The sequence below is a fragment of the Triturus cristatus genome, chromosome 11, assembly GCF_964204655.1.
Source record: "Triturus cristatus chromosome 11, aTriCri1.1, whole genome shotgun sequence".
NCBI lineage: Eukaryota > Metazoa > Chordata > Amphibia > Caudata > Salamandridae > Triturus > Triturus cristatus.
The window spans coordinates 886,922,229-886,940,421 of record NC_140594.1 but is presented as its reverse complement, the minus strand read 5'-3'; the positions used below and the strand labels follow the sequence as shown (position 1 = coordinate 886,940,421).

The 18,193-nt window shown below is 42.0% G+C and overlaps 1 protein-coding gene across 1 annotated transcript in view; it reads left to right on the top strand.

Moving 5' to 3' along the window:
• Positions 1-18,193, top strand: part of KCNAB1 (potassium voltage-gated channel subfamily A regulatory beta subunit 1) — an 822,927-nt gene that overhangs the window by 783,873 nt on the left and 20,861 nt on the right. The window contains exons 10-12 of the mRNA XM_085634769.1: positions 1,733-1,853; positions 4,643-4,737; positions 6,969-7,089. Of these exons, the coding sequence (XP_085490895.1) occupies positions 1,733-1,853; positions 4,643-4,737; positions 6,969-7,089 (337 nt within the window). The remainder of the gene's footprint in view (positions 1-1,732; positions 1,854-4,642; positions 4,738-6,968; positions 7,090-18,193) is intronic.

Below are 18,193 nucleotides of genomic sequence, written 5' to 3'. Positions count from 1 at the left end.
AGAAACAAATACCAGGGGCCATATTACAGAAGGTGCCCCGAGCGCAGAATGGGCGTTTGTGCCCACTTTGCACACCCCCGGGGCACTTTGGTATTATAGAAGGGGGCGCAAACGCTTGTGCGTCCCCTTCTATAATACCGACAGCGCAGGCGCACTTAATGCGCTAGCGCCACCTTCAGAGGTTGTTCCCTCATTTGCATAGGGGCGTGCCCTATGCAAATAAGGAAATTCCTTTGACTCCTCACCCGTGCCATATTACAGACAGGGGTGCAGAGTCAAAGAAGCCCGCAAGAGGCGCACTGGCAGTGTGCCATTTATAAGGTGGCGCACTGTCAGTGCGTCCCCTGAGCGAAGTCCTCTCCAGGGAGTACCAGACATCCCCTTGCAGGAGGGTGCAGTCACTAACTGCACCCGCTTGCAAGGGGATCTCTAATCCCCTTTGAGAGTGCACCCGCCTGCACAGTGAGAACGCAGAGCAGCTGCTCCGTGTTTTCACCTGAATGCGCTGCCCTGGGGCAGCGCATTCACCATGATAGGGTGCATTGTCATTGTTTGCGCCCGGCTTATCTTTTGAAAGTAGCACTGGGCACAAACAATAATATTGTGTAATACGGCCCAAAAGTTTTTTGCGCCCATTATTCAATTCCATCTAAGGTGAAATGAAAACAAAATTTGCCTTACCCTATTCCTAATCACTGCTTTGATTGTCTCAGATACTTTCAATGCGAGAGAGGAGCACCTTTAGGAGTGGGGCAAAGACCTTATGTTGAGAACCATGTGAAGGTCAGTGGTACATTGATCCATACATCGATGGATGGCGAGGCCTTAGGTTTGCGGAGCTTTTCTCGATACAGAATCGACACTATAAATTTTGTGCTCTCCCATCCTGGTCTTGATTTCAACACAGTTTATAAGGGTTGTGTTATTTAACTTTGGGTACCATACATTTTTAGGGTGCTGTACGTGTGGCCACCATTGATACCTCTTAGAGGTTGTGACCACCACCAAAAAAGTGTAGGTAGCCTTACCCTTGGTCCTAAAGAATTGCCAATTAATAAATTATCAGGCAAGAAACATGTTGACCCCTTAGCACATTGACTCACATACCTAAAGGTGAGATATGTGCGGCTCACTTTGGTTTTAATCAGGATGGTGACCATGCTTTATTAAAATAGTTTGAAGTGGATCACCTATCCCTGTTTTAGTTCACTCACTTCACACTTCACATGCACCTACACCAGTTAGTAGAAGTAACCCCTTACACACCTTACTCATCGGCATTGGAAATAAAGATCTCCGTCAGGAAGGCCCCATTTGGGTGCCTGATCGGGCATTGCACCGCCGGCCCGATAAGGAGCAGGACCTGATGATGAAGCAAGACACCCGCTTGTTGGGTGTGGGAAGGTCTTCTTTTCCAGAAGGAGTGATCTTCTCTCCTGCTTTTACCAGCACCCGCACTTTGTCACTTTGGCACCTTTGAGTTATACTACTACACCCTGCGTCACTTTTAGGAACTGCATACCTCTTTGTTTTCACTGCTTGATTGGGCACGTATGCTGGACCTATATGAATAATAATAAAGATTATTATTTATAAGCCCTCTATCCCTCTATTTGTGTGACATTTTAAGTGATAACCCGGAGAGAAAAGGTGCCCTCCATCTTTGGTAAATACGTCCTGCTCTAATGCAACAAAATGCAATGTGATAATTTAGTTTTATGTTTTTCCCCAGGAAGCCTATTCTGTTGCAAGACAATTTAATTTGGTTCCACCAGTATGCGAACAAGCCGAATACCACCTCTTTCAAAGAGAGAAAGTGGAAATCCAGCTTCCGGAGTTGTACCACAAAATAGGTAAATGATTGGTCTATAAAAGGCGTCCCCGGGTATGCAGTCAGGTGTATGTTCATAAACCATTGTGTGAAGCTACTTTACAGGCCCTTCACTGCCGGTTAACTATTCACGAACTCATTGGATTTGACAACTTCCTTAATCTAAAGTAATGTACTGTTGCAATCAGTTTCAACTTTTTGTACGGTCGACATCCTTTCACTGGCAAGCCACTCTTATCATCCTGTGTAATGAATCAAATGAACTTTTGGGTAATTTTTCATGTTTTTGACATGTTTATGAAATGTTTAACAATACATAACACAACTGCAAAAACACAACTTATGTGCAATAGATTGATATAGCATTTCTTATCATTTACTCGCAATGGTAAACATTTTGCTATACCCTTAAATGTTACTTGCAGCGCCATTTGTAAAAGTTTGACTATTTGAAACTAGGGCTATATTAGAACAGTGCCCTGGGGAGGGGTGGGGTTGGGGTTTGGCACAGCAGATGTATTGGCCCACCTGTTGTTCCCCCCCCCCCGCCCCGTGGCACTTCTTTATTAGAGGAAGAACCACACACATTGGGCAAAATCTAACAAACAAATACTGTAATAGGAAAGAAACATCAACTCAAACCTCTTTTCAGAGAAAGTACACCGCTGACATGTCACATTCATGCATAAAAAGGTTTTGTAAAGTTTAACTGCTTAATATTCATAAGGATAGGACCATTCAAATTTAAAAAAAGGTGTTTCACACTCATGATGGGACATGCCAGAATCTCTTGATATCTTTCATGTGCTCGTCCCAGAGTAGTATGGATAGTGTTTAGATGCCCCGGCTTTTCAACTTTTAAGCAATAGGAATTTAATAGTCCCATAACCCCATATTTCTTTTTCTGCTTACAGGCAGTGTTTGGAAAAGCAGATCATTCTTTAGCTTTATTCATATTGTAGTACTTGAACCCTGTATAACAAAGGTGCAAAAAGTAAAAGGTTTTTTCCCAAACCCAAGTTATATCCCACTGATGAGCCCTAATAAGGGTGACACCGGTCTCGGGTTGCTTGTATTCCGATTCAGGGAGGACCTAGCCGAGCAGTTCGGGCTGGACCATTCCTATTGGAGCAGGGTCAAGACCGATTTGCATATGGCTGGTTCCAAGCTGAGGTGGCATGGTGTGCAAAATATCAATGGACTAAGATGTGGCTCAGAGTAACTACAAGTGACTGAGATTATTTCAAGCATTCAATCCATGAAGTTTTTGTATACTTTTCCCAAAAGGTACTCTACCATTGAAGGGATTGATTAATCAAAGCTGTAAAATGAAGAATCTCATAAGAGTATAATGAGTCCGAGATGCTGACCAATGTATGACTACATCGGTGTGTCTCTGACACATGGTCCCCGAGAACCTTCAATGTTATTTAGGAATCAGTTTAATAATCTAGAAAAAATGTGGTGTTAGAGGGTATCTAGTGACTACGCTTCAATCCATCATCAAGCATCGTGTATAATTCAACACTCGGTGAACCAGCCGTGGTCGGTGCAGGTAACAGTGGTTCCCAATGCATCGTCCCTCGGAATACCCCGTCACGTGGCCCCACCGCTGTTAACTGCATGGACCGCGGCTACTGTGAACTCATTATTGTCTTATGGTGTTCTGCAATGTACATGGACACGTGGTCATGCCTGTTCACAACTCTTAACATCCTTGCCTCGAGATAGTCGTAACTGACAAGAAGTGTTGGCTGTGTATGGAGATTTAGCAGTAAATTGTGATCGTCATGTGTCTAATGGCTGCAAATCGACGTAACGGATAATTGTGATCTTGATTTATTTGGGCACTTGAGCAAAATCTGTTTACGCCATTCCTTATCAAACAAGCAGAATAACAGTGCAAATTGAGTTGTGGGTGTTTTTACATCAGTGCAAAGATTATCTAATGATGCCTCAAATCTCTTGCAACGACAATGTGACCATCAAAATTCGTTGTATGGGAAGTTAGAAAAAGTTAATGATAAATTAATACAACAAGAGGCAGATTTACCATTTAATCACACAGCGCAGTGCAGCAGCCGTAAATGCTGTACTGTGTGAAAAAGAGAGAGGAGGAGAGCACCATATTTACAGAAATGTGGCACTCTCCTCCAATTTCCCTAGCACCAGTGCTGAAATCAGCTGCCGTGTGCCACGGAGACCCCTTTGTGCCATGGTGGAAGGGTGTCTCCGTGAGTCTAGAATCGGTTTTGTTCTGGAACGGTACCCTTCCAGAACAAAATGCTATGCATAGACTGACTTTAAACCTTGCCCACTTTGTATGTGAGCTGTAAAGTGCAGCACACGTACAAAGTCAGAAAAGGAAGGAGAAATGAAAGAATTTCTCCTTTCTTGTGCCTACTTCAAAAGTTTTCTGATGCTAAACCCTGTTTACTTTATTTACTAAATTGGCTTTAGCATCAGTAACCTTAGGTGGTTGTATGGGAATGCCCATGCTCCACCCATTGTACGCCCCCTTGGCACTAAGTAATGCATAGCAGTGTTAAGCACTGCATTGCGTTACTTTCACGTTATTTCCAGCGCTAAACAAGTTTTGAGCTGGAAAGTAAATCAGAAAAAAATGATTATGAGCCGATTTGCGTCTCTTTTGTGATGCAAACCCAGCGTAAAATCTTAGTAAATCTCCCCCCAAGTGTCCACCTGTTAATAGCAGGATACAATGATGTGTCCTTCATGCAAAGCGTAGCATCAGCTCAGCAAACGTACATTTTTGAAATGTTGAATTGACATTTGTCTCTTGCTTCCCAGGGGTTGGAGCAATGACCTGGTCACCTCTTGCTTGTGGGATCATCTCAGGGAAATATGCAAACGGTGTTCCGGAAAGTGCCAGAGCTTCTTTGAAGGTAGATGTCAATTGTTGATACATGCATAAGGCATTTCTAAATGAATATGGAACTTTGCTATTATTAATATATAAACATCTAAAATCATTCTATGTACTGTACGTGCCTAACAAATTTACAGTCTTTCACTGGATCCAAACCTAGAGATATTTAGGCCTGGACAGTGCGTGGTCTTGCATAGTTTCCAACTTTTTGTGCTACGCTTCTTCTGGGAAAGTCCTGAAATTACACCATTAATTCAGCTGAACTGTGAAATATTTGAGAATCAGTTTTTGGGATCTAAGCAAATTTGTTCGGACTTATCCAGGTCTCAAAATATTCTGCACTGCTGTATATGAGCAGCAATTCACTGATGCTAAAATCAATTTCTTCCTCAAATGCAAATCTTGTATCCCAAGCACTGCCCCATCAGTGGCTTATGAAAGGAGCATGCACCCTATACTGTGCGAAGAGAAGCAAGTTTCTTTAAGGAATACAACACAGTTCTTTCTCTGCACTCGAAACTCCCAAATGCACTGCATGAGGCTAACCGTGCCAGAAATGAATGAGGAGCTGTCCACTTTAAGGAACGTTTATTGTTATGAACCCACCACTGAAGAAGGCATAGTTTCTTTAGAAAACACATCATCCAGCCATTCCCTTCCAGTACCTCAAACACACTCTTCTTACTACATATATCGATTAAAACGCATCTGTGCGTACCACTGATCTCGTTTAAGAGGCACCAACTTGTTCAGAACTTGTTCAGAATAAGATAGTCAGGTTGCTTTTCTGTCTGTGCAAACTTGATCATGTGATTGATGCCCACTATTTAATGCTCCAGTTCATTCTCTTTACTCCAGTTCTCATTCTTTTTTATCTCACACTTCATGAGGTCCAGTTCTGGAGGCAGGGTGGTCTTTCTGCTTGTTCCTCAATTCTCTGCAGCAGTCTATCCCTAGTCTTGTGTTAAACAGCTAATCATGAAAGGTGTAATAGGGTAAATCCCATTTAGTTTGCTAGTCCCTGAGATTTAAAGATCTTTTATCTTGACAGCTTAACACCGTGATGCTTTGGGTACTAAACCAAATCTACATTTTAAAAAAGATGATTAAAAAAGTTTAGGACTTTTAAAAAAAATGTAATCCTGAGTGATTGTACATAACCCTATTAGTCCCAAATTAAGGTAATCCACATTGAAAAATACCAAGTGATGGTATCCAATTTTTTGCGTGGGAAATAGTGTCAGACAACCTTTTCTCCATCCACAGCCACATACTTCCCCCTCATTTAAAGTTTCACCATATCCCATCCACTCTCTTCTCATGACATATAGACTCTATGACACTCTTCCCGTTATTAGGTTTCACTCCCATGACAACAACTAAATTCAGACCACCCCGATGCACTTCTGTTTCTTATGTGACTCTTTAATAAGGAAGGACAATTTTTGTTAGGCGCGCAAGCACAGCTCTCCAGGCCTTTCACCACACTCGGTGAAACCAGGTGCCGGGATAAGTTTGGCGCAATAAGATATAAGGGGTTTCACAATTAAATAAAAAAAACTATTACAAGTTCGCACAATCATAATCTCCCTGTCCTCAGATATTCATTAGAGGACATTACAGATTTAATGTGGCGATTTTTCATAATGGTCTATCCTTGACTGAACCCAAATAGCCCAATAGTTAATAGCAATAAGTTCATACTTTCAATAGTTGTGTTGAAAAATGTTTAGACATTTTTACCTTAACAAGAAAGAAAAGTGCATTACTTATGAGGTATACTACCGGAATGGCAAGTTTTAAATACTGTGCTACAAAAGAATATTGCAGCTAGAATATCTATTACAAAAATATTGTGAATAGATTAGGATAGATTTAGTATTTGTAACCCCAAGAATAAGCACCTTGACAATATATTTAACTGCATGATACACAGAGGTGCAGTTTAGAACAGTAAATCTACATAGGCTTATATACACTTGCCCTTCACAGTATTTAGGTAGTCGATATTCTGGCTGATTTTTAGAAGCACAATATTTGTGTGCCCCATATTCTGGCATCTGACCTAAATAAAAAAGTAAATAGAAGAGCTCAGCTTAAACGTTTGAAAGACGAGGCCATCCTTACCAAATTTCCACCACAAATATACATATTTTACCAATATTGTGAACGAAACAGTAGTCAATGTATTACCCTCCTTAAAATACAATACAGACTTTCTAACAAATGTACATTCCTGATTTCTAGTGCTACCAGTGGCTGAAGGACAAAATTGTAAGTGAAGAAGGAAGACAACAACAGTCGAAGCTGAAAGATCTTTCATCTATCGCTGAAAGACTTGGATGCACGTTGCCTCAACTAGCTGTAGGTAAGTTACAAATTGTTGACCAGTGCTAAGGATGAGAGACAAACATGAATTTTCTTTTTTTTTCTTTCTTTTTTTTTTTTGTAATTAAAATTGTATTAAATACCTGGTACAGCAACAATAAATACATTACATTTTATACTGCAATTCCGTTAAAACCCAATGTAAACAGATTTATAAAATGTAAATTCAATCAATCAAGATATAAAGTAGGATGTAGTTTTGTCATAGTTAAAAAAGCAGTTAATTAATACTGTCCATTAATACATGATAAAATCAGAATGCGGGATAAAAAGGCAAAAATCAGCCACACCTTTTTATAAACGGGAATCCCTCCACCCCTTAAGGGGGGCCCAAATGTTCAGCCCCAGCTCCCTCATCTTCCTGCCTCTCCAGGTATATAACGCCCATGAATGAACATGAATTTTTCACTGAACCTGCTCCATTTCAGTTTGGGGAGAGCACAAATTGAGGGCAAACCACTCACCAGGAAATTTGTGAGGAATATCAAGGATTTTTGTGATGAAATGTTGGGACCTTTGAACTATTTTGATTGCTTAGATCTTCATCATGCTTCAACTGCTGTCACAAACCTCTCTAGTCATTCATATGGTATAAATACATAGACATGATTCCTGCACGATTTTGAAATCTAGTGAGTTGATTGGAGTGACAAAATTTTGGCAATGTCATTCATCAATCCAAAAGCTTGATGTAGATTCAGGAGCACTTCAGAATGTCCCCATCTCTCAGGCAGTTGAGAATTCATGGGCACATTTATGAAAGGCTTGTGTTAGCTTTGCAACACGCATGGGCGTGCCTGCATGACACAAGCATCTAAGTCAGATTTATGGCTCTGAGTGTTTTCATAAATCTGGCGTATGGCACCGCAGCGCAAATCACTGCTTTGCATTACTCTGCGTCAGGGAGACGTTCCATGGGAGTTGTGTGGGTGTTCCCACACAGCTTGGTTTTATAGTTTTTGACACATTCCCAGATTTACAAGGACTTGTAAATCTGCAAATGTGTCACAATCTTACGCCTCCCAGGGGAGGTGTAACCAGGATACATTTCTCTATTTCTCTTTGTTTTTTCCTCTTTCTATGCGGTCTGCATTCTGCAGCACACATAGAAATAGCAAAACACCTCTATGGATTATTTTTAAGCCGGAAGGTGCCCCTTCCTGCACAAAAGCAATCCTGCCTACAACACAGGCCTCCTTGTAAAATGGTGCAAAGGTGCCTGCATTGGCACTAGGCTGCCTGAACGGCACCAGCGCAGGGGGAAAGGACAGGAATTCACCGTACTGGATAAATACAATGCTTTTCCCTGTGGTGCTGACGCATAATTTGCCCCTTAGTGTGCTGACAAAGGCTTTTATATTTAGATCAACAACTTCCTGTTTTTTTCTCAAGGACTTGGGGGGGAGTTGCTAGGAGGGACTGATGGTCATTTGACAACCCATCCATGCCAGTTCTCTAAACCCTTCTTAGTTCCAGCTTGACTCGCCAAATGTATGAGAGCAGAGGTTTAGATAAGGTTCTGCAGCAGCCAGGTACTATCTGTTCAGTGCAAGTGGAGAGAGTTGATGCACATGCAGAAACGAACCATCTGATAGCACCCTGTCATCACTTGTAAAAGAACCGAAGCTGATCAAAGTGTAAACTTTTAATAAATAGTTATGTGTTTGTAAAAAGGGACAGGGTTCATTTTAAATAATGAAGCACCCCAAAAATAAGATTTTTTTTTTAAATATATCAAAACAATATACAAATTTGGGAAAAGTTACGAAACGTTTCATTTTATTTGCATGCTTGCTGTGATGCATATTTTCTGTACCATGTAATGGAATTCGATCACACTCCATAAATGGGCCAGTATGTTTCTATTGTAAAATCATTCAATGTAAATGTGCTCCATGCCACGGCCTATGTATTATATATTATTCCGATATAAATCTTCTAACACCGACATTACCCATGGGGGAGATTTGATGGGGGAAATGATTCCATTCCATTTGCTGTGCCACAAAAAACCCTAATTGTCTTTGTTCAAAGTTGATTCCACCCAGTCTCCTGCCCTTACAAGTTCTATGGTGGATGTACTCTCTCCGCTCTGAGAGCCTTGCAAAGTGATGATGGGAGGCAACTAAAAACACATTGTAGATGTGCTTCAAGTCTATGGTACAACCATGAAAACAAATAAACAGATGTGGATCTAATCTCTGGGGGAAGCCAATTGCAATTATAAACATTATTCCCCATTGCGAGAGGCCAAAATGGATTGTCCATGTCGTGTTCCCTGGCATAATATTGGACACAATCAAAGACCTCTCTCTGTGGGAGAGCCTTTATAAAGTGTACATGTGGCTGTCCTATGTGGCAGAGCTGCTAAACATTGATCATGTGCCCCAGACATAAGGCTACACGCGTGTTTCTGCCTCACTGTTATCATTACATTGGAAAACAATCCACTGATTTCAGCAGCTTTGGCCAAACAGTGTTGTCAATATAGCTCATGTTGAGTGCTTGTTATTTAAAAGTTGTATGTTGCTCTTTTCTTTTTTTCTAAACGAAAATTGATACAAATTTATAAGAAAAAACTGAATATAGTTCATGTTCCATCGCCAATTGCACGTATTCCTGTCCAGCAAATAACTGAGAGGGTTCCACTGCGCCACTTTATCAAAGGCTACAACAAAAGCCTGTGGCACACTACACACATCTCTAATCAAATCAAATCAAAAGAGACTTTATTCGATTGCTTTTTGAGACAACCATAAAAGTACATATAAATAATTCATTCATTAAAATTGTGAGATAGAAAAAGCTATACATGATTTACATTGATAAAATCAAATCATCTCTAATCAAGAGTGGTACCACACAGAACGTTTTATAAATTGTCCCATCTGTACTCGTGTGTCAATGTAACTTGACATATAAAGACAATAAGTGACCATGTTACATGTAAGAAAGACATCATCAGAATTTCCAAAGGCTGAGATTCCTACTTAGGATATATTGCCAAAGTATTTGCAGAGGAAACTGTGAGAAATTACTATGTTAAATAGAAATATAATGGTAATACGATTCTGCGCCTGCCGGACATTGCTTTACCAATGGAAATGAGATACATATTTTTGCTCCAGTGATAAACGGAGCCATCCTCGGTATGTGAAAGGATATCACGCAGTCTAGTGTCTTCTTACGTTAGACGCTTGTACAATAGTTCAGCGAATTTAGCATTTACCGGTGAGATCTGCCGGCAGCAGGTTCCATTCTTGACAAGGTCACCGCAATAACAATTCAATCAATCAATCAATCAAAGCATTTGTAGAGCGCACTACTCACCCGTAGGGTCTCAAGGCGCTTGGGGGGGGGGGGGGGGGGGTGCCGTTACTGCTCGAACAGCCAGGTCTTCAGCTTCTTCCTGAAGGAGAGGTGGTCCTGGGTCAGGCGTAGGTCGGTCGGGAGGGAGTTCCAGGTCTTGGCGGCCAGGTAGGAGAAGGACCTTCCTCCTGTTGTCGCTCTTCGGATGCGGGGGATGCGGGGGACGGCGGCGAGGGCGTGGCTGGCTGATCGGAGGTGGCGTTTGGGAGCGTAGAAGTTGATTCGGTTGTTGAGGTAGATCGGGCCTTGGTCGTGGAGGGCTTTGTGTGCGTGGGTGAGGAGACGGAAGGTGATTCTTTTGTTGACGGGGAGCCAATGCAGGTCTCTCAGGTGTCCGGAGATGTGGCTGTTTCGTGGGATGTCGAGGATGAGTCTGGCTGAGGCGTTCTGGATCCACTGGAGTCTCTTCTGGAGCTTGGCGGTGGTACGGGGGCCTGGGTGACGGTCTTCCTGGTCTCGGTGGGGATCCACCAGAAGATCTTCCGTAGCATGCGTAGGATGTTGAAGCATGCCGAGGAGACGGCATTGACTTGCCTGGTCATGGAGAGGGAGGAGTCCAGGATGAAGCCCAGGTTGCGTGCGTGGTCCGTCGGTTTGGGTGCGGTGCCCAGGGCGGGGGGCCACCAGGAGTCGTCCCAGGCGGAGGGCGAGGGGCCCAGGATGAGGACCTCCGTCTTGTCTGAGTTCAGTTTCAGGCGGCTGGTCGTCATCCACTCGGCTACATCTTTCATCCCTTCGTGCAGATTGGTAACCTATTACCGACTCGGAAAATAGGGTTTGCGAGTCACTATTTGGAAGGGGGTGTTAAGAGTGTCCCTTTCTAATAGCAAGTCGCACTGGTATGTAGGAATGTTTTGCGACCGGGAATGCGGTCGCAAAACATTTGCAGTTACCACCAACTTTAAGTTGGTGGTAACCCATTCGCAAACAGGAGGGGATCCACTAGGGATCCCTTCCCCTTCAGGAAAGTGGGCACTAAAAATGCTCAAGAGCAGGCAGTTGTTCCACGGACCACTGCCTACTCTAAAGAAATTAAAAGGTAGCTTTTCATTTTTATTCTTTAAATGCATCCCATTTTCCTTTAAGGAAAACGGGCTGCAGTACACAAGAAATGCTTAATTTACAAAGCAATCATAGACATGGTGATCTGCTGACCCCAGCAGGCCACCATCCCTGTGCTTATAGCCATTCACAATAGGTCGCAAATTGCTACCTGCCATATGAATATATATGAAGCAAGTCTATTTGCAACCCAATGTGAATCGCTAACAGTGTCAAACACGCTGTTGTACATCGCAGTTTGCAATTACCTAATATCGCCTCTCTAAAATTTGCTATTAGGAAATCACAAACACGCTATATACATCTGGTCCTTGATGTTAACTTTTACTCAGTTACGACAGCCCATGGAAAACATATAGAGACTCTCAGCTACTCAATTCTGGAACTTCTTATAGCGCAGCCTATCCCAGAGAAGGGTATCCTGGTGCTGAAAGGGTTGCTAGCTCTATTGAAATGAATGCCTTGTATAGTAGTGTCATCAATGCAGCATAACTCCAGAGGGAGCAAATTCCAATGTGTGGAGGCCAGAAAAGAAAACGAGCACCCACCGGCCAGTGTACAATGAACTTCGGACCAGCCTTCCAATCAGTTTCCTTCTACAACCAGCATCTGACATTTAGAAAACGTCTTGAGACATGGTTGTTTTCACAGCATCTCTTTTGCTGTTTTCTACTTCTTATCTCTGTTAGTGTTAGTTGTGAAAACACCCTTTGGGGTGCATGATTGATTCAGAAATGATGGTGTCTACCAACCAAACCATACACCAACTGCTCCAAGCCAAACCCTGCATTATCTTGTGGTCCATTGCAACAACATAGTAAAGCTGCACTTAAGGACTTTTAGCAGACAATAAATAATACTAATTATATAACTGATGGGTAATTTGTGTCGGTGGAGGGCACCAGCACTCATTTTTGTAGACCAGGACATATTTTACAGGACTTTGGGCAAGACCAAGAGAGAAAAAGTCAGAAAAGGGAGAAAGAAGGCGAAAAAGAAAGATAGGAAAAAACTAAAGAAATGAAGAATGAAGGGAGGAGAAAGAGCCAGCAAGAGTGAGATGGAGACAGAGTGTAGTGTGATACAAGAAAGAGGCATGCGCTGGAAACAAAACCGGCCAGCCTTGGTATTCGGCAACTCCTTAATTTGGTAGCACATGCGGCAGGTTCCTGCAAAATATTTTGGCCCTACCACTTATTGTTTTTCAAAGTAAGCACTATGTATAGTTCATTAGGGGAGAGGACGTAGTCTTACGGCTAGAGCGGTTGACCTCGAAGCTGGGGAACCGGGTTCTAGTCTCGGCAACGGCGCTCCACATCCTGTGATTCTGGGCCATTCACTTAATCTTGCCGTGCCTAACAAAACAAAAATGAAGGTGTTAATCTGTATTGAAACTGGTGCTTATGTAAAGCGCTCTGATGCCCCATTCCTCGGGTCTAGCTTGCGCCATATAATACAAAAAAAGCCATAAAATACCGAAGTCAACATCTGAACCTATGCCAACTATTAACCCCTTCAGTGCCCCGCCCTTTCCCCGCCCTGTGCCGGGCCTTTCATTAGCGGGCGGGGTTCATGACGAGATAGTCTCGTCATGGGCACAGCGCAACCGCGCTCCATGACGAGACCATCTCGTCATGGGCACTGAAGGAGTTAAAGGCAATGCTTTACTCTGTAATTGGATTATTTTCCTTGTTACACAAAGGAGTAGTCTGTCAAGCATATAAATTCTGAATATTAGCTGACTAAGTAGAACAGCAGTGAAATAATCTGCTGCCGAGCAGGAACGCCATTTTTCAAAGACCTTCTGGCTTTCGCCTAATGGCACTTTTTAATAGGCCCTGTCATTAAATGCATGTGCATTTTATCAAAGAGAATGATTTATTACCTTTGGATAGGTGGTAGAAGGAAAGTTATGAGCATTATTAATAGGGCACTGGTTAATAATCTGACTCTGAAATATTATTATACAAGTGATGAGTGTGCATTCTCCTTTCAATTTCAAGACTAAAGTGTACTGCTAACACGTAGAACACCTGAGAAATTTCAGATGCTCATTATTCCGGTACACTACCTTACAAAAAAGTATTCCTACCTGCTCTGGGCCTGATTATTGTAGTGAATATTAGTTTTACATTAGCACATTATAAATCCCAGCCTATATTAGTTAATCAGTATTGAGTATGATATCCTAACTGTAGGACATCTTGGGACTGATGCTCAAAGCCATCTTGTATTCGCAAAGCCAGCTGAGCTGCCCATGTTTAACTATGAAGTCCCAATTCAAAATGGGGGAAAGTGCATTTGAAATTCTTAATAGTCATTATTTTTGGTGAGGGTTGATTGATGGCGTTCTAGGCATTGGACAGGTAAGGTGGATGAACTTTATGAATGTCTCACTGTTTACAAACAGTACATTATTCAGCAAGATTGACTCTAATCCTACAGTGCACTTTTTAAATACAACAATGTGGTCAGACACTAAGAGGAATATTTACATGGGGATATAGCCACCAGAACGTCACTTTTAGCGACATTCTAGTGGATATATTCCCTTCTCCTTATTTACAAAGCAGCGTTAAGCCGCTTAACGTGGTTTAACGCTGCCTTGTAAATAAGGCTCCTTTTCACTCTCCACTTAGCATGAAAGGGGCGTGGAATTGGTGTTGTAGTGGGTGTTACGCCACAACACCCATTGCTTTTTGACGCTACCCTATATTTACAAGGCTGGGGCAGCACCAAAAACTAAAGCCAGGTAATGCCTGGTCTTAGGATGGCGATACAAGGAGAGTGATTAAATTATTCATTTCTCCAAGTATTTTGCTCTTTCCATGTGTGCTGCATTCTGCATTACACATGGAAAGATCAAATCACCTGGTGTCCTTTCCTACACACAAACAAACACCCCTGCAGCGCAGCACCCGTGTAATATGGATCAAGGGTGCCAGCGCTGGCGCTAGGCAGCTTTATTAGCATTAGGGGAAACACGAGGGTGCACCGTATTATGTAAATAATGCGCTTCCTTGCCTTAAAAAATGTCGGAGTGCGGCGTTAACCAATTTTGGCGTAACATCGCTTTCCAACAGTTTGTTGTAAATATCCCCCTAAAACAGACTGATAAATAAAACCATCCCACGGAAATAGCCAGTTTATTAATTAAGGTTTTTAATCTTTTCTACACTGGTAAAATCAACCTTTCAACCAATTGATAAGAGACCTAAGGATAACAGTGCACAAAGGTAGCTACAAAAACATGTGCAGGAAATATTGGTGAAATTTAGAATAAGTGAATCTCTACCAACCACTTTAGGAAACGCTCAAAAAAGAGAATCTGTCCTACAGAAACGAGATAAACAGAGACAAAAGGGGCCTCTGAAGGGGCGAGGCCAAAGAAGCATAAATAAGAAACATTTATTAGTGAAGTTGTCTATGTAATTAAGCCCATGGCCTAATAGATATGGACTATGGGGCACATGCATCAAGGTAGGCTTTTGCGATTCCTTAATTTCGATTATTAAGGGTACGCAATGATGGAATCGCAAAAGCCAATGCATGTAGGAATTGTTTAAAAAATATCAATTCCTACACATTCCTTAATTTTGACTCGCAAAATGCGAGCCGCAATTAAGGAATGGCTTCCCATTCATTCCTATGGGCCAACAGGAATGAATGGGAATTGCATGCGCAATTGGCGAGTACCCATTAGGCACTCGCTTATTGCGCATGCAATTTCACGGGTGCAAGGGTGCCAAAACGACACCCTGTTGCTCCCCTGAAATTGTAATATGCACCCATGTTGCGCGCACACACCCCCAAGGGCATGTGTGTGTGTAACATGTAACTTCGAAAAATGGACTTTATTGCATTTTTCAAAGTTTTCGCAAATTACCGACCAGTTTTATTTTTAGGTAATTTGCGACCCCTAATAGCGAAATCGCTATTTCAAATTGCTTATAGCATTGCATTTAAGGAATCGCAATTTGCGATTCCTTAAATGCAATCGCAAATTGAGAAATCACAAATTTAGTGATTACTTCGATAGACATTTTTGCATTTGGGATGATGCATCCCGAATGCAAAAATACCGGTCGCAAAGGGGCAGATTCTGAGAATCTGCCCGCTTGCAACCGTTTTTTAGTTTGATGCATGGGGACCCATATTCATAGTTCATAGTTGGTAATTTCTTAAATATAGAACTATGACTTAAAGAGAGAAAAATTTAAAGCAGCAAGAATAACATCATATCTACAGCACCCTAAAATGGGATATTAGCAAAAAACTCAGATAAGTGCCTGTGAAACAGAATTCTCAGGTTGTTTATTTCCATCATGAGTATCTCTGTCAGTTCAGGAATGCCATTTTCTTTCAATTCTTGGACTTATAGTCCTGGTTTTATAATGTATAAAACCGTACTACACATGCCAGCATGCAGTGAAAAAAACCTGGACTGCAAGAGCTCCTCACTCACACTTGGAGCTGGGTAATTTCTGGTAACATGTAGACACTGCAATACATATTACCAGAAGTGCAACACATGCATAGTATTAGCTTCACAGTTTGGCTTGCAGGTCACCGACCTTCCACAATCATAATTTAAGGGAGGGTTGAATTAGATGGGGCTAGTGTTGGCATCTTTCTTAGAAAATAATATTTACTTTTTAATATTCTGGAACAGGTAAGAGCAGGAAGGTGAAAAATAAATTGTGTAAAATGTTCAGGATTCTTTTGTAACATCTCAATTATCCCTCTACTCTTTCTATTAATCACACAGCAATGATCTAGGAAACCCTCAAATCTCTTTTTACTGATTCCTATATTAGGTTTATGCGTCAGAAGGGAATAAATACCAAACAGGGGTAATTTTTTAATGTAACTAAAGTTTTGTGTGGTAGCTGACTAATCACAGCACATTTTCAACTGAAAAGACGACTTACTTCGCACAGACACAGTTTTACTGATAAAACTATACAGCATACAGCACTCAAATGATAATGTGTAGAAATGGGGTTTCTAGGAATATTTATCATTTGTGCACACCAATTAAAATTGCTTTATTTGTTTTGATCCTATTAAAATCTATTTCCAGCACACTTTAGAGTTACAAAAAAAAAACGTAATTTTTGCTTTTCCAACTGCTGAATGCAGACAGCAGGTATCATAACTTATAATGGGAGCATAACAACTTAAAGGAAAAATATTTATAATAGCGCATTAAGAGGAAGATTAACAGTGTTTGTGGTCCTTAACTTTTAGTGTAGCCGGTTTTTAAAATTTTGTAAAGCGACTATTCAAAATAGGGCCCATTGGGTAAAAACAGGCAATAATGGCTTGAATATCATAATGTTCATATTCCCAAGTCGTCGATGGCAGTGTCTAGGTACTGATGTGCATGGGAATTTTTCGCTTTTTGGGATTTCACACTAGAGAGCATTATTAAATTGGTTGTCTAATGAGGTCTGTATCCTCTTCCATGTTGTAATGTATGCCCACTTGCATGAAATTAGTTGGTTCACCAGACCAAACTCAAGTCTGATCTGAGCGGGAGAGGCATTAGGAGGAAGACGAATGAGGAATCTATACGTTTTTATGTTGATTGATTTCAGTGCCACAGCATCCTTGCCGTTAAGAGCCTCACTTCCATAGGACAGGCTTCGGACTAATTTTGCTGCTATTTCCTTTAGAAAAGGTGCAAAGCTAGGGCCATCCATGGATGTCTGTAAAGTCCAGAAAGCAAGAATTAAGGCACTGCCCTTCCGTAGAAGCTCCTGCCTATATTGCTGGAAGGAGCCTTTATCATCAAATCGGATGCCAAAATATTTGTAGCCTTTCACCAGCTGATGGCATTGTAGGAACAACTTTGTTTTTTCCTGTATTCTGTTACTCATGACCATGACTTTGGTTTTCTTTTGGTTTATTGTCCTGTGGTTGTTTATTGAGTAACTGGATAACTTATCACTGAGGTGCTGTAGGCCGACTTTCGTTTGGCTGAGAAGAATCATGCAATCCGCATACAGAAGATTAGAGATGTGAAGACAAGCTAGCTTTGGGGCGTGGAGATTTACCTCATCAAGATCTGGTGACAAATCACCCCAAAACGGGTTGAATAAGTATGGTGCCACATGCAGCCTTGTTTTACGCCTTGCTTAGGGGCCGATATTGACACCGACTTGGTCCTGGGACCAACCGACACTCGGTCGTCGGTCCTGACCACCTAATTAGGATGTGACTGAACACTGTTCGGTTGCATTCATACATTTTGCTATGGGAGCATGCATTACGACCGTAAACGGGCTATAATGCATGCTCCCAATGGGAATTGGGAAATGCTGTTCATCTCTGCACCCAGGGTGCAGGGATCAATGGGGGCACCATAGGTGCCCCCTCAGCACCCAAGGGGGCCCTGTTAGGGACCCCCAAACACACTTTCCGACATGGTTTCCATATCAGACAGGCCGTATGGAAACCATACCAGAAACCATGCATCATAATCCCAAGGGCAGAAAGGCCCGCCCTTTGGGATTATGAGCCAGTTCTGACTGGCCGACGGGCTCCTTGAGCCAGTCAGAAGCCAGTCGCAATGACCGGCCAGCTTCAGTTCCGACCGGCTGCATTTTTATAAGTCGGTCGGAATTGAAACCGACGAAGGCGGTCGGAAA